This window comes from Pleuronectes platessa, chromosome 2, assembly GCF_947347685.1.
Source record: "Pleuronectes platessa chromosome 2, fPlePla1.1, whole genome shotgun sequence".
Taxonomy (NCBI): Eukaryota; Metazoa; Chordata; class Actinopteri; order Pleuronectiformes; family Pleuronectidae; genus Pleuronectes; species Pleuronectes platessa.
In genome coordinates, this window is record NC_070627.1 from 132,680 (window position 1) to 145,179 (window position 12,500).

At 45.1% G+C, this 12,500-nt stretch overlaps 1 protein-coding gene across 1 annotated transcript in view; it reads left to right on the top strand.

The window, feature by feature from the left end:
• The first annotated feature begins 6,541 nt into the window (after positions 1–6,541).
• The window catches only part of LOC128456624 (metabotropic glutamate receptor 7-like), a 37,618-nt gene continuing 31,659 nt past the window's right edge, over positions 6,542–12,500 (top strand). The window contains exons 1-3 of the mRNA XM_053440867.1: positions 6,542–6,719; positions 7,954–8,089; positions 10,101–10,255. Of these exons, the coding sequence (XP_053296842.1) occupies positions 6,542–6,719; positions 7,954–8,089; positions 10,101–10,255 (469 nt within the window). The remainder of the gene's footprint in view (positions 6,720–7,953; positions 8,090–10,100; positions 10,256–12,500) is intronic.

Here is a 12,500-nt window from a genome sequence, read left to right on the forward strand (position 1 = left end):
GTGTGTGTGTGTGGGGGGGGGGGGGGGGGGGGGGGGGGGGGTGCTCTTTAAAGCAGGGGCGGTACTAGATCTGAAAATGTTATTTGTTTCAATGGGAATAGCATCTGGTTCACCCCCCCCCCCCCCCCCCCCCCCCCCCCCCCCCTTGGTCCCACAGTGATGATTCCATGAGTCGAAATATTCTGAGATAAATCTGTTCTGACAGAAAAGTGTCATTTGTGTCTGAAGCTTTTATAATCCTCATTTTACTGGTGTTATACTAGTTTTACACTGAAGTTTATACTGGAGTTATACTGGTTTTATACTAGTGTTATACTGGTTAATAATCATATTTCTACTGGTTTTATAATCATGTTTTTACTGGTGTTATACTAGTTTTACACTGAAGTTTATACTGGAGCTATAAAGGTGTTATACTGGTTAATAATCATATTTCTACTGGTTTTATAATCATGTTTTTATTGGTGTTATACTGGTGTTATACTGGTTAATAATCATATTTCTGCTGGTTTTATAATCATGTTTTTACTGGTTTTATACTGGTGTTATACTGGTTATATACTGGTGTTATACTAGTTTTACACTGAAGTTTATACTGGAGCTATAAAGGAGTTATACTGGTTTTATACTAGTGTTGCACTGGTCTTAGACTTGGGCTCTGGGCCACTGCATCGTTCTCACTCTTCTCCCTTTGATCTCAATGACCGTTTGAATAAGTCGTAGAAGCTCAGACTTGAACTCTGCTGATAAAGCTCCTCTTGTATATCACAGTGAATGAAACTATCTCAGATGGTTTGATAGAACAGGAGCATAAGAGACGACTCAGCGGTCTGAGGCTTCTCCAGAGTCTCGGAGGCGGAGCTGCACAATCTCTCTCGCTCTGCAGCCGTTTTGTCTCGAGGCCAAAGAGGAACGATAAGAGCAGCATTCAGCCTTCTGTCCTTCAGATGAGAAGCTTTAGAAGAGGATGAATCTGAAGGTTCACAACCTGTGGGTTCAAACCCAGCGTCTCTGCTGCTGCTGTCAGACGACCTGCAACTTTCATCATGAGGGAAATAAAAAGAGCAAATCACTTTTTCCTCATCAGAATAATTATTATTCTAATATATATTATATTATATTATTATTTTATACATGTTTTGTTCAATTTGATCTCAGTATTTCTAAATCTCTGGTTCTAGACCTTTTGTAAGAAGTTGTGCGGTTGTCATCTTCTGTGAGCAAGAAAACAGACACAACCCAGAAAGGCCCAGAGATATGTAAGGCAGCGTATGATCATTCATCAGTTCATCTCCACAGTGACAACACAGTCATAACATCTCATATTAGTCCATCCATCATCCTGACACAAGAGCTGCTTCTTTAAACTCATCCACTATGTTTCTGCTGCGGAGCCTCGACAGATAAAAAGGTTTCACTGGAACGAGTCAAATCCAGATTGAGACTGGAAATGACCAGATGATGCTTGAGTCATGTGTCACATGATCGTGTGAATGACAACACGGAATTAACCAGAGGTGTCATCATGATGCACCCGGTGGACCTGAGGGTTACTGTCGACTCCGCCACAGGGGGCGCTGAGGACTCCTGTTAACGACCAATCAACATCCACCATGGTCCTTCCATAGATTCATGTTTCAATAAACAAAAGCTGGGGTCCGCCCCTGAGGATCAGCTGCTCATCAAGTGTTCTCTGGTCAGTAAGTGACTTTATTAACTGGCTCCTTTGGCCCTGAAGGACAAGCCCCAGCTCTCAGTCCACCTCCAGGAGCATGAGTGATGTTGGAATGAGGAGAGTATTTGTGCTTTAATGATCTCTGTGTCGGTTCTAATAGAGGCGGCTGAAACCGACCATCACAGCTCGACATCACGCTAGTGGTCGTGATGATGAGGTCCAGTTAAGGTCTTGGGATGAGCAGCTAATGTTCTAGCTAGATGTAATGACACATGTTGACTCGTCATGAGCCTGACTGAGAGCCGGAGGACACGCCCATCTATACCTGCCTGCTGCACCCAGACGGTACCACCTGTCAATCACACTGTGGTACCCCCCCCCCCCCTCTTTTTTTAATTAGCAAAACTTACAAAGTTCACTTAACTTCAGATTCAGTGTCTGAGGCAGCAGATCAAATATAACTGAGAATCTCCAACACGCACTGAGCTGCTTTCCTCCGGTGTCAGCAGCTGGTTCATCATTGACCCATTTTCTTTATTTAACACCCACAGTGTTCCCAGCAGAGAGGAACACAGCTCCTCCTCTCAGGGAGGCGCAGCTCAGAGAGGAGGGGAAGCCTCTGATGAGAGAAACTGCGTCATGTTGTGTAGTTGGTGTTTGTGTAGCAGCAGCTTGTTTCTGGACATGCTGTGTAGTTAGTGTTTGTGTAGCAGCAGCAGCTTGTTTCTGGACATGTTGTGTAGTTATTGTTTGTGAAGCAGCAGCAGCAGGTTGTCGGGTCCGACTCGTTCGAACAGGAACATGTGGGAACAATCAGGCGAGGGGCGGAGCCTGTAGAGCAGCAGGAGGCGGAGCCTGTAGAGCAGCAGGAGGCGGGACCTGACGTATAAACTCTGCTGTGGACAGATCAGTGTTGTTGTTTACATCTCATCCACACCGGAGTCGGCCCTCATCACCAGAAGATCTGGAATCTCCTCGTGTTTCCAAGTGGACGTCTTCGTCTTCTACGTGTCCGGCTCCTCTTCTTCATCCTGAGACGTTTGTGTTCTTCCAGTTTCATGTGTTTGAAACCTGAGGACATTTTCCTGACTGAGGCAGAAGAAACCCAAGGTGTTGATTTGATGGGTCAGAGGTTAATTCACAGTCATGTGACAGGAGATGATTTGACTTCACTTCCTCTTCACATTATCAACGTGTCCTCTGTTCTGTGGGATTGATAGATCTTTATTAACTATGATTTCTGTTTGACTCCACTTGTCCTCGTCAGGAAGGTCACGTGATCAGAGGCAGGTTTTTATTTAACACCTTTGTTCAGTGAGTCAGACGAGACTTCACATGTTCACTCTCTGACGGGAAGCGTAGAAATATGTTTTTATCTTTTGTCTTAACTTAGTTAACACAGTGAGATGTTATGTGACAGTATAGTATATAGTATATATTATAATATAAATATATATAGAGTAATTAGTATATATTATACTCAGCCTCGATCCAGCTGTGATCGACTGTGACGCAGATTTTCTTCACTTCCAATCATGGACGTGTTGTTGTTTCAGAATTGATTTAAATAAAGTTTGACAGACACGATCCTAACGTCATAAACACATGAATGGGGCTGCATGGGGGGGTAATGGGGCGGCTGGGTGTAGAGTGAATGGAACTGGAGTGGGGGGGGGGGGGGGGGGGGTAATGGGGGAGTTATGGAGCTGGAGGGCGGGGGGGGGGTAATGGTGCTGCTGGGTGGAGAGTGAGGTGACTCTCGGAGCGCTCAGTGTTTCTCCACATTCATCACAGGTCATGAGGCAGAGGCCGGCTGCCACAGCAAGGCCTCATGGGAAATCTGCTCTGACAGCTGGATGTGGGGATCTGAAAACAGAGATTACACAGCCATCATTATTATTGTTGTTTTTATTATTGTTATTATTGGTAATATAATTAACATCATTATTATTATTGTTATTATTAAAATCGTTTTTGTTATTATTATTATTAGAAGACCAGTCGTGTATTAAACGCCTGCAGCTCGTCCCCCGACAGGAAACACAAACCTCTGTGTGGATCTGGCTTCCTGTTCGTCACCGGATCGACTTTATGATATTAATCTTAACGTTTCAGATTCTGAATCTTCCTCAGCTGAACACCGTCATGTTCACTCTGACACCGACTTGAACCCTCCTCCTCCATGTTAACAGATGGGACATGGGCCAAACTGAAAAATAAAACGTTAAATACATGTTTGATGGGGTCTGTCATTTTGAGTGTTTCTGATCAGTTTGGTTTGAATATGTTATTTGAGGATATAAAACCAGCTGAGTCGTCATGATTTGACCCTGGTGGTCTAACGACTTACTGCAGCTTTGACTGAGCTGGTTTGATGTGAAGCTTCTTGTAAGAACTCGTCTGATTATTACACATTTCATACATGGAGCTGTCAAAGCTCATAGTCAGGTCATGTGGGGGGGAGGAGCCTTTCCCTGGAAGGTAATAGTAACAATGTAGACTCATTAACAAATAATTGCCCTGTGTTTACAATACTAAAATATAATTATGTATAGAAGTATTTACTCCGAAATATAATATAAAGTATAACACAATAAAAGCACTCACCTTACCTTAAAATAAATGTCATGTACGCTCCTCATGACGGCGTAAAATTATGATTTTAATAAAATAACTTTGATGTATATTATAATAATAATATAGAATAATAATTAATTGTGAAGTTGTTTGGACTTTGATGTATTCACAGCATGTTCCTGCTGCAGGTGAAAGTATAGTTTACATTGTTCTCAGTATAAAGAGCGTGGTTATTAAACATCAGCAACAGATTCCAGATGTTTCTCATCAACCTTCCAACTCCCACTGGTCTTTCTTTCTGTGGTGCTCTGAGAAACATGGTGTGAGCTTTATTTTGAAAAGTTCCTCGTGAGGAAGCAGTGTCCGGTCACGGATGTTGTTTGTAAAGAAGTTCGTTTGAGTCCCGTGTGAACGACGCAGGTTTGAATCTGTTCGATCGAAGCTGGAAACTGAAAAAGCTGGAGAGCAGCTGCAGCTCGGTGTGAATTATGAATCTGTGGTCACAGAGTGAATGTACCAGTGTTTCCCAGAATGCCCTGCTGCAGCGTGATGTGGGCGGTTCTCACCTTCATCACGTCGCTGCTGATTCATCTGTTCTCACACGACTCGTGTTCTCCTGTAACCCCTCGTCTTCAAAGTGAAGAAGACCACTCTCCTTGTAACTGCTTCAGTCACAGATGTTTGAGCTCCACATGTTGAGCTGCTGGTTCCTCAGCTTCTGGACTCAGACTCAAACGTCTCTGATGAAACGTCACCTGAACATGACCTGGAGGTGACCACATCTCACCAGCTGCAGCCTGTTCTGGTCTCTCTCTCTCCCTCTTTGATAATCTGCTGATGAAAGCTCTCTCTCTCTCTCTCTCTCTCTCTCTCTCTCTCTCTCTCTCTCTTTGATAATCTGCTGATGAAAGCTCTCTCTCTCTCTCTCTCTCTCTCTCTCTCTCTCTCTCTCTCTCTCTCTCTCTTCAAAGCAAACCATTTATAATGGATCAGATCAAACACTGTCAAATATGCAGGATGTTTCTCCATGATTCTAAATTTTTAAAGACACGTCCGTGTTCTCGTTTTATCTGACTTCTTCAGATACAATTTGAACACAACCCCTGAAGCAGATTATTTTATATATTCAGATCAGGGCCGGGTCTAGACAGGCATGTATGAGGGGGCAGCCACAAATCTTGAGGGGGCATTGTGCCTAACCCTAACCCTAACCCTATTTAGTTTGAGGGGGCACAACATTTATTTGAGGGGGCCAGGCCCCCTCTTGCCCCTGCCTAGACCCGGCCCTGATTCAGATCAGTTTAGTGCAACAATTATGTGACGTGAAATTTGATTTCATCTGAATTTCATCTGCGCTGCAGTTTTACAGTTACTCAGAGGTTTGTGGACGGACAGGTGATCGTCCTCGAGTCCCCGGCGTCCCCGAACCTCGTCCGTGACCCTGCTCCACTCGCTTTCTCAGTAAAGTTTCCAACAGTCTGTGTGTGTGCGTCTGTGTTTGTGTGTCTGTGTTTGTGTGTCTGTGTTTGTGTGTCTGTGTGGGTCTCTCCTGTAACTGGACGATCCACTTTTCTCTCACAGATGTCTCTGAAGTTTCCTCCTCAGATGTGAAATCAACTTTTTCCAGGAAATGATAAACATTCTTTCACATGTGATATTTCCACGAGTTGGTTTGTTGCCCTGATGTTTGAACGTTGGATCCGCTGCTGGACAGACAGAGAAGCTGATTCGTCCTCGACCTCAGGTCCTCAAAGACGAAGAGGGTTAGGAAACAGAGCAGTGCCTCTGGAAGACATGGGGGGGGGGGCAGTGTCTCCACTCTGCACTGCCCTCTAGTGGATGGATTGACAACAATGCCGATGTAAAGGACACATGTTAGTAGTATGTTACATGGTGTCAAACAATTCTTTGGACATTCAATTCAATTTAACCCTTTGGTCGATCTCGATCAAACTGGATCTGGTTCAAATCCGATCATTAAATCCAGTGTTTCTGAGACTGAAGTCTTTTCCACGTGAGGAGGACGCAGGTCTCTGCGATGCTCCGAGTCGTAGATCTTCAGTTTCATTGACCTTCTGGACGAGTTCCATTAAACAGCAGCTGAGTGCTGCTCCTGTTCACAGTCCAGAGGAGACAACAAATCACAGCCTCGTCTGCCGCTAACCACACGTCCACTCCAAGACACCTCCGGATTGATCTGTAAACCGGGACTCGATATTGATCCAGGTAATCATTCTTTGCTTAAAGTATGTCCACATCACTGTGTGTGTAGCACCAGCAGACTGAATCATGGCCTCGTTCTTCTCCACCACTGAACAGTGGAGTTACAGCTGCGAGTGTCAAAACCTGCCAGGTCGAAGCGTGAGGCGCTGCCAGGGGGCGCCGTCCAGGCCGAACGCTCAGAACCACGGCTGGAAGGGAACACAGCGTCGGGACCCGAGCCAATCACAACCTCATACATCTGTCAGTACAACAAGACACGACACAACAATACAACATTACACAGTACGACACAACCCGGCACAGGGCTTCGTCCGGAATCAACCCTGTGATACCAACTCTCCTTTGTGTTCATCACCTTTCACCTCGACCCCGAACCCAACGTCCCTCCATGGCCTCGACCTCGACATGTGAAGCACATGAGGGATTTCATCGGTCTGGATCTTAAGTTCTCAGAGGAACAAGCTGGACTCACAGAAACAGATTGTTGGTACTGACCCAGTGGAAGCTGCAGACGTCATGATATACGGATCAGGAATTATATATCCATGATCCACGTTGTGAAGCTCCTCCTCCATTCTTCTTCACTGGTTTGATTTCCTGCTTCTAATGTCTCCATTGATTTTCACCTCTGCAATGACTGAGAGCGGAGAACATCCATCAGCCGGTGACCACGGGGAACCTCCAGCGTCCAGGGAACCGTCTGATGTTCTGGAAGCAGCTGATTCATCAGAAGCTCAGAACTTTAATGTTTGTCTCTAACTTCAGAGAAACTGTTCACGCTGCTCACGTGTTCTACAGGTCACGTGTTCTACAGGTCACGTGTTCTACAGGTCACGTGTTCTACAGGTCACGTGTTCTACAGGTCACGTGTTCTACAGGTCACGTGTTCTACAGGTCACGTGTTCCACAGGTCACGTGTTCTACAGGTCACGTGTTCTACAGGTCACGTGTTCCACAGGTCACATGTTCCACAGGTCACGTATTCTACAGGTCACGTGTTCTAAAGGTCACGTGTTCTACAGCTCACGTGTTCTACAGGTCACGTGTTCTACAGGTCACGTGTTCTAAAGGTCACGTGTTCTACAGCTCACGTGTTCTACAGGTCACGTGTTCTACAGGTCACGTGGTCTACAGGTCACGTGTTCCACAGGTCACGTGTTCTACAGGTCACGTGTTCTACAGGTCACATGTGTGTTCTACAGGTCACATGTGTGTTCTACAGCTCACTTGTTCTACAGGTCACGTGTTCCACAGGTCACGTGTTCTACAGGTCACAGGTGTGTTCTACAGGTCACATGTGTGTTCTACAGCTCACCTGTTCTACAGGTCACATGTGTGTTCCACAGGTCACGTGTTCTACAGGTCAGGTGCTCTACAGGTCACGTGTTCCACAGGTCCCGTGTTCCACAGCTCACGTGTTCCACACCTGACGGGTTCCACAGGTCACGTGTTGACATGTCTCTTCCATGTGTCCTCAGGTGGAATCTGCATCGCTCAGTCACTGAAGATTCCTCACGACCACAAACCGTCGGACTTTGATAAAATCATCCGTCTGCTGCTGGACACGCGTTACGCCCGCGCCGTCATCCTGTTTGCATCTGACGAGGACATCAGGTCAGTTCATACGTTAACCCGAACCAGAACCAGAACCAGAACCAGAACCAGAACCCTAAACCTAACCCTATTTTCTTTAATGCTGGTTTTGCATAAATTTTTTTCTTATTCTTTTTCTTCTTTCTTTCTCTTAACAATTCAAATCGAGTCTGTAATTCATTCGACTTATTTAAAACCAACAGGAGTCGACACCGGGACGTTTACAATTAAACAAACTGTTCAAATCAGCTGTTTCTGGACATCAGAGCAGTGATAACACAACAGTGATAACACAACAGTGTCGTGAACACAGTACGTTTCATTGAGCTGCAATTTTATCCAGAGTGACTCACAATTAGAGCATCAACCATGAGGAGCAAACCAGAACAACAAAAATTGTGAATCTCCTTCAGTCTGAGGAGATGTGTCTTCAGTCTGAAGAGATGTGTCTTCAGTCTGAAGAGATGTGTCTTCAGTCTGAGGAGATGTGTCTTCAGTCTGAGGAAATGTGTCTTCAGTCTGAGGAGATGTGTCTTCAGTCTGAAGAGATGTGTCTTCAGTCTGAAGAGATGTGTCTTCAGTCTGAGGAGATGTGTCTTCAGTCTGGAGGAAGATGTGTCTTCAGTCTGAGGAGATGTGTCTTCAGTCTGAAGAGATGTGTCTTCAGTCTGAGGAGATTTGTCTTCAGTCTAAGGAGATGTGTCTTCAGTCTGAAGAGATGTGTCTTCAGTCTGAGGAGATATGTCTTCAGTCTGGAGGAAGATGTGTCTTCAGTCTGAGGAGATGTGTCTTCAGTCTGGAGGAAGATGTGTCTTCAGTCTGAGGAGATGTGTCTTCAGTCTGAAGAGATGTGTCTTCAGTCTGAGGAGATTTGTCTTCAGTCTAAGGAGATGTGTCTTCAGTCTGAAGAGATGTGTCTTCAGTCTGAGGAGATATGTCTTCAGTCTGGAGGAAGATGTGTCTTCAGTCTGAGGAGATGTGTCTTCAGTCTGAGGAGATGTGTCTTCAGTCTGAGGAGATGTGTCTTCAGTCTGAGGAGATTTGTCTTCAGTCTGAGGAGATGTGTCTTCAGTCTGAGGAGATGTGTCTTCAGTCTGAGGAGATGTGTCTTCAGTCTGAAGAGATGTGTCTTCAGTCTGAGGAGATTTGTCTTCAGTCTGAGGAGATATGTCTTCAGTCTGGAGGAAGATGTGTCTTCAGTCTGAGGAGATGTGTCTTCAGTCTGAGGAGATGTGTCTTCAGTCTGAAGAGATGTGTCTTCAGTCTGAGGAGATGTGTCTTCAGTCTGAGGAGATGTGTCTTCAGTCTGGAGGAAGATGTGTCTTCAGTCTGAGGAGATGTGTCTTCAGTCTGAAGAGATGTGTCTTCAGTCTGAGGAGATGTGTCTTCAGTCTGAGGAGATGTGTCTTCAGTCTGAGGAGATGTGTCTTCAGTCTGAAGAGATGTGTCTTCAGTCTGAGGAGATGTGTCTTCAGTCTGAGGAGATATGTCTTCAGTCTGGAGGAAGATGTGTCTTCAGTCTGAGGAGATGTGTCTTCAGTCTGAGGAGATGTGTCTTCAGTCTGAAGAGATGTGTCTTCAGTCTGAGGAGATGTGTCTTCAGTTTGAAGAGATGTGTCTTCAGTCTGAGGAGATATGTCTTCAGTCTGGAGGAAGATGTGTCTTCAGTCTGAGGAGATGTGTCTTCAGTCTGAGGAGATGTGTCTTCAGTCTGAGGAGATGTGTCTTCAGTCTGAGGAGATGTGTCTTCAGTCTGAGGAGATGTGTGGACTTTCTGTCCTCATGTCCATGTGGAGCTGGTTCCACCGTTCAGGAGACAACCTCAGATGAGAACATCAGGGGCCTCGCAGCACGTTGGTCATGTGTTGTGTTGTTGTGTTGTGTTGTTGTTTAGTGTTGTTTTGTGTTGTGTCTACAGTGATTAAAATGTCCGCCAGATGTTCAGTTCTTTGACAAATGTGACAATGTACATACGGAACCTACATCATGTGACCTGTTGTGTCTCTGTGTGTGTCTGTGTGTGTGTGTACAGAGGGATCCTGAACGCCAGTAAGCGAGCCGACCAGGTGGGACACTTCCTGTGGCTGGGCTCTGACAGCTGGGGCGCCAAGAACAGTCCCATCCACCAGCTGGAGGACGCTGCTGTCGGAGCCGTGACCATTCTCCCAAAGAGGGCGACCATCAGTGGTGAGTCCAGTGTGTTACATACGTGTGGTTGTTTCATCGAGTGTGAGCGGACCCTGTCCTCAGCATCGCTGTCGCTCACTCGTCACGTAGAGTAAAGACGTTGGAGGCGGGGCCAGTTGCTGAGATTCCCCTCCTCCAATTGGTCTCTTTAACCCGTCCAGACCTTTAGACCTTCCTGTCCTGATGTCTTCTGGTGTGTTTCCTGTCGAGTCAACATGTCATGTAAAGTGTCAGAGCCGGATTCATCTGGTCCGAACCCCACAGGTCCCAGCGGGCCCACGGGTCCACACTCACTGGTTTGTGTGACGGACGTGGTTGTTGTGTAACTGCAGCGAGAAGTTGTGATGTGAATCTGTTGTGTTGAAGACTCTGAAAGTTCACGTCTTGATGTAAATGAACTGTAAAGTGAAGCATGTGTTTTGGGCGTGTTTGACAGGAAGTGATGCGACAGGGTGGCACTCTGAGGCGGGGGGGGGGGGGGGGGCTGCAGCTCAGAGAACTGGAGCCTGGCTGCAGCTTTATTACGTCCTCATGTAGTTGTTGAGTTGATGTCAGATAATTGCAGCTAATGGTGGAAAATGTCCGTCCCAGTGGGAGCTGACGTGTTGACGTGGCCCCCTGCAGGCCAGTGTGCAGCGGTGCGTGCTCCCTGGAGGGAATCAGCTCGTTCAGCGCGATGCTCGGCGGCCGCCCGTCACCCTGGATGGTCGAGGCCGCGGTGAGAGAGCCAACACCAATCTGACAAACGGCAAAGAGACGCGAGGAGGACACGCTGATCACGTCCCTCCTCCCAAGTCTTTGTCTTCTCCTGCTCTTTCTTTACTTATTTCTTTTCCTCCTCTGTCCTGAAAACTTCACTCGCTTCACTGCAATGGCTTGTGGGTAGTTTGGGGACGTGTTGACACTTTGGAGGACATGATTTACTGTAAATACTAGAGACTTTTCAGTGGCTGATACGGGGGGGGGGGGGGGGGCTGCTGCTGGGGCCCTCACTCGGGCCCTCGGCACTAACTTGGCTCCAGACTCTGTTTGTTTGGATCCTCAGACGTGTCCCAGGAAAACGTGTAAAAGCACAAACACAGAAACAAGACGGGTTTCCCGTGTGGACATGATGTGGGAATCGAACCGCCGCCATAAAGAGGACGCTCAGTGAAACGCTGCAGGAGCCGAGTCAGAGGTGTCCGGGGTCAGATGCTGAGATGACAACAATGATTTGTTGTTTTTACTTCACTGAGGTTTTACTTTTTAAAGCTGTGTCAGCGTCTTATCACAGTTTGTAAAGCTGATCAAGATTATTAGTGTGTGTCTGTGTGTTAGTGTGTCGATGTGTCAGACACACACACACTGGAGACACATGCAGGAGAGACACACACTGGAGACACACACAGTGGAGATACACACACTGGAGACACACACAGTGGAGATACACACACTGGAGACACAGTGGAGATACACACACTGGAGACACACACAATGGAGATACACACACTGGAGACACACACAGTGGAGATACACACACTGGAGACACACACAGTGGAGATACACACACTGGAGACACACACAGTGGAGATACACACACTGGAGACACACACAGTGGAGACACAAAAAGGAGAGACACGAAGAGACTGTGTTGGAAACTTTAAGTTGAGTTCTGACTTTACGTCCAATGCCACCGACGTTTCCACAGTTCCATATTATTATTGTTATATATTATTATTGTTCCATATTATTATTGTTCCATATTATTATTGTTCCATATTATCATTGTTCCATATTATTATTGTTATATATTATTATTGTTCCATATTATTATTGTTCCATATTATCATTGTTCCATATTATTATTGCTATATATTATTATTGTTACATATTATTATTGTTACATATTATTATTGTTATATATTATTATTGTTACATATTATCATTGTTACATATTATTATTGTTATATATTATTATTGTTCCATATTATCATTGTTCCATATTATCATTGTCATATATTATTATTGTTCCATATTATCATTGCTCCATATTATTATTGTTATATATTATTATTGTTACATGTTATTATTGTTCCATATTATCATTGTTATATATTATTATTGTCATATATTATTATTGTTCCATATTATCATTGTTCCATATTATTATTGTTATATATTATTATTGTTCCATATTATTATTGTTACATATTATTATTGTTCCATATTATTATTGTTCCATATTATCATTGTTCCATATTATTAT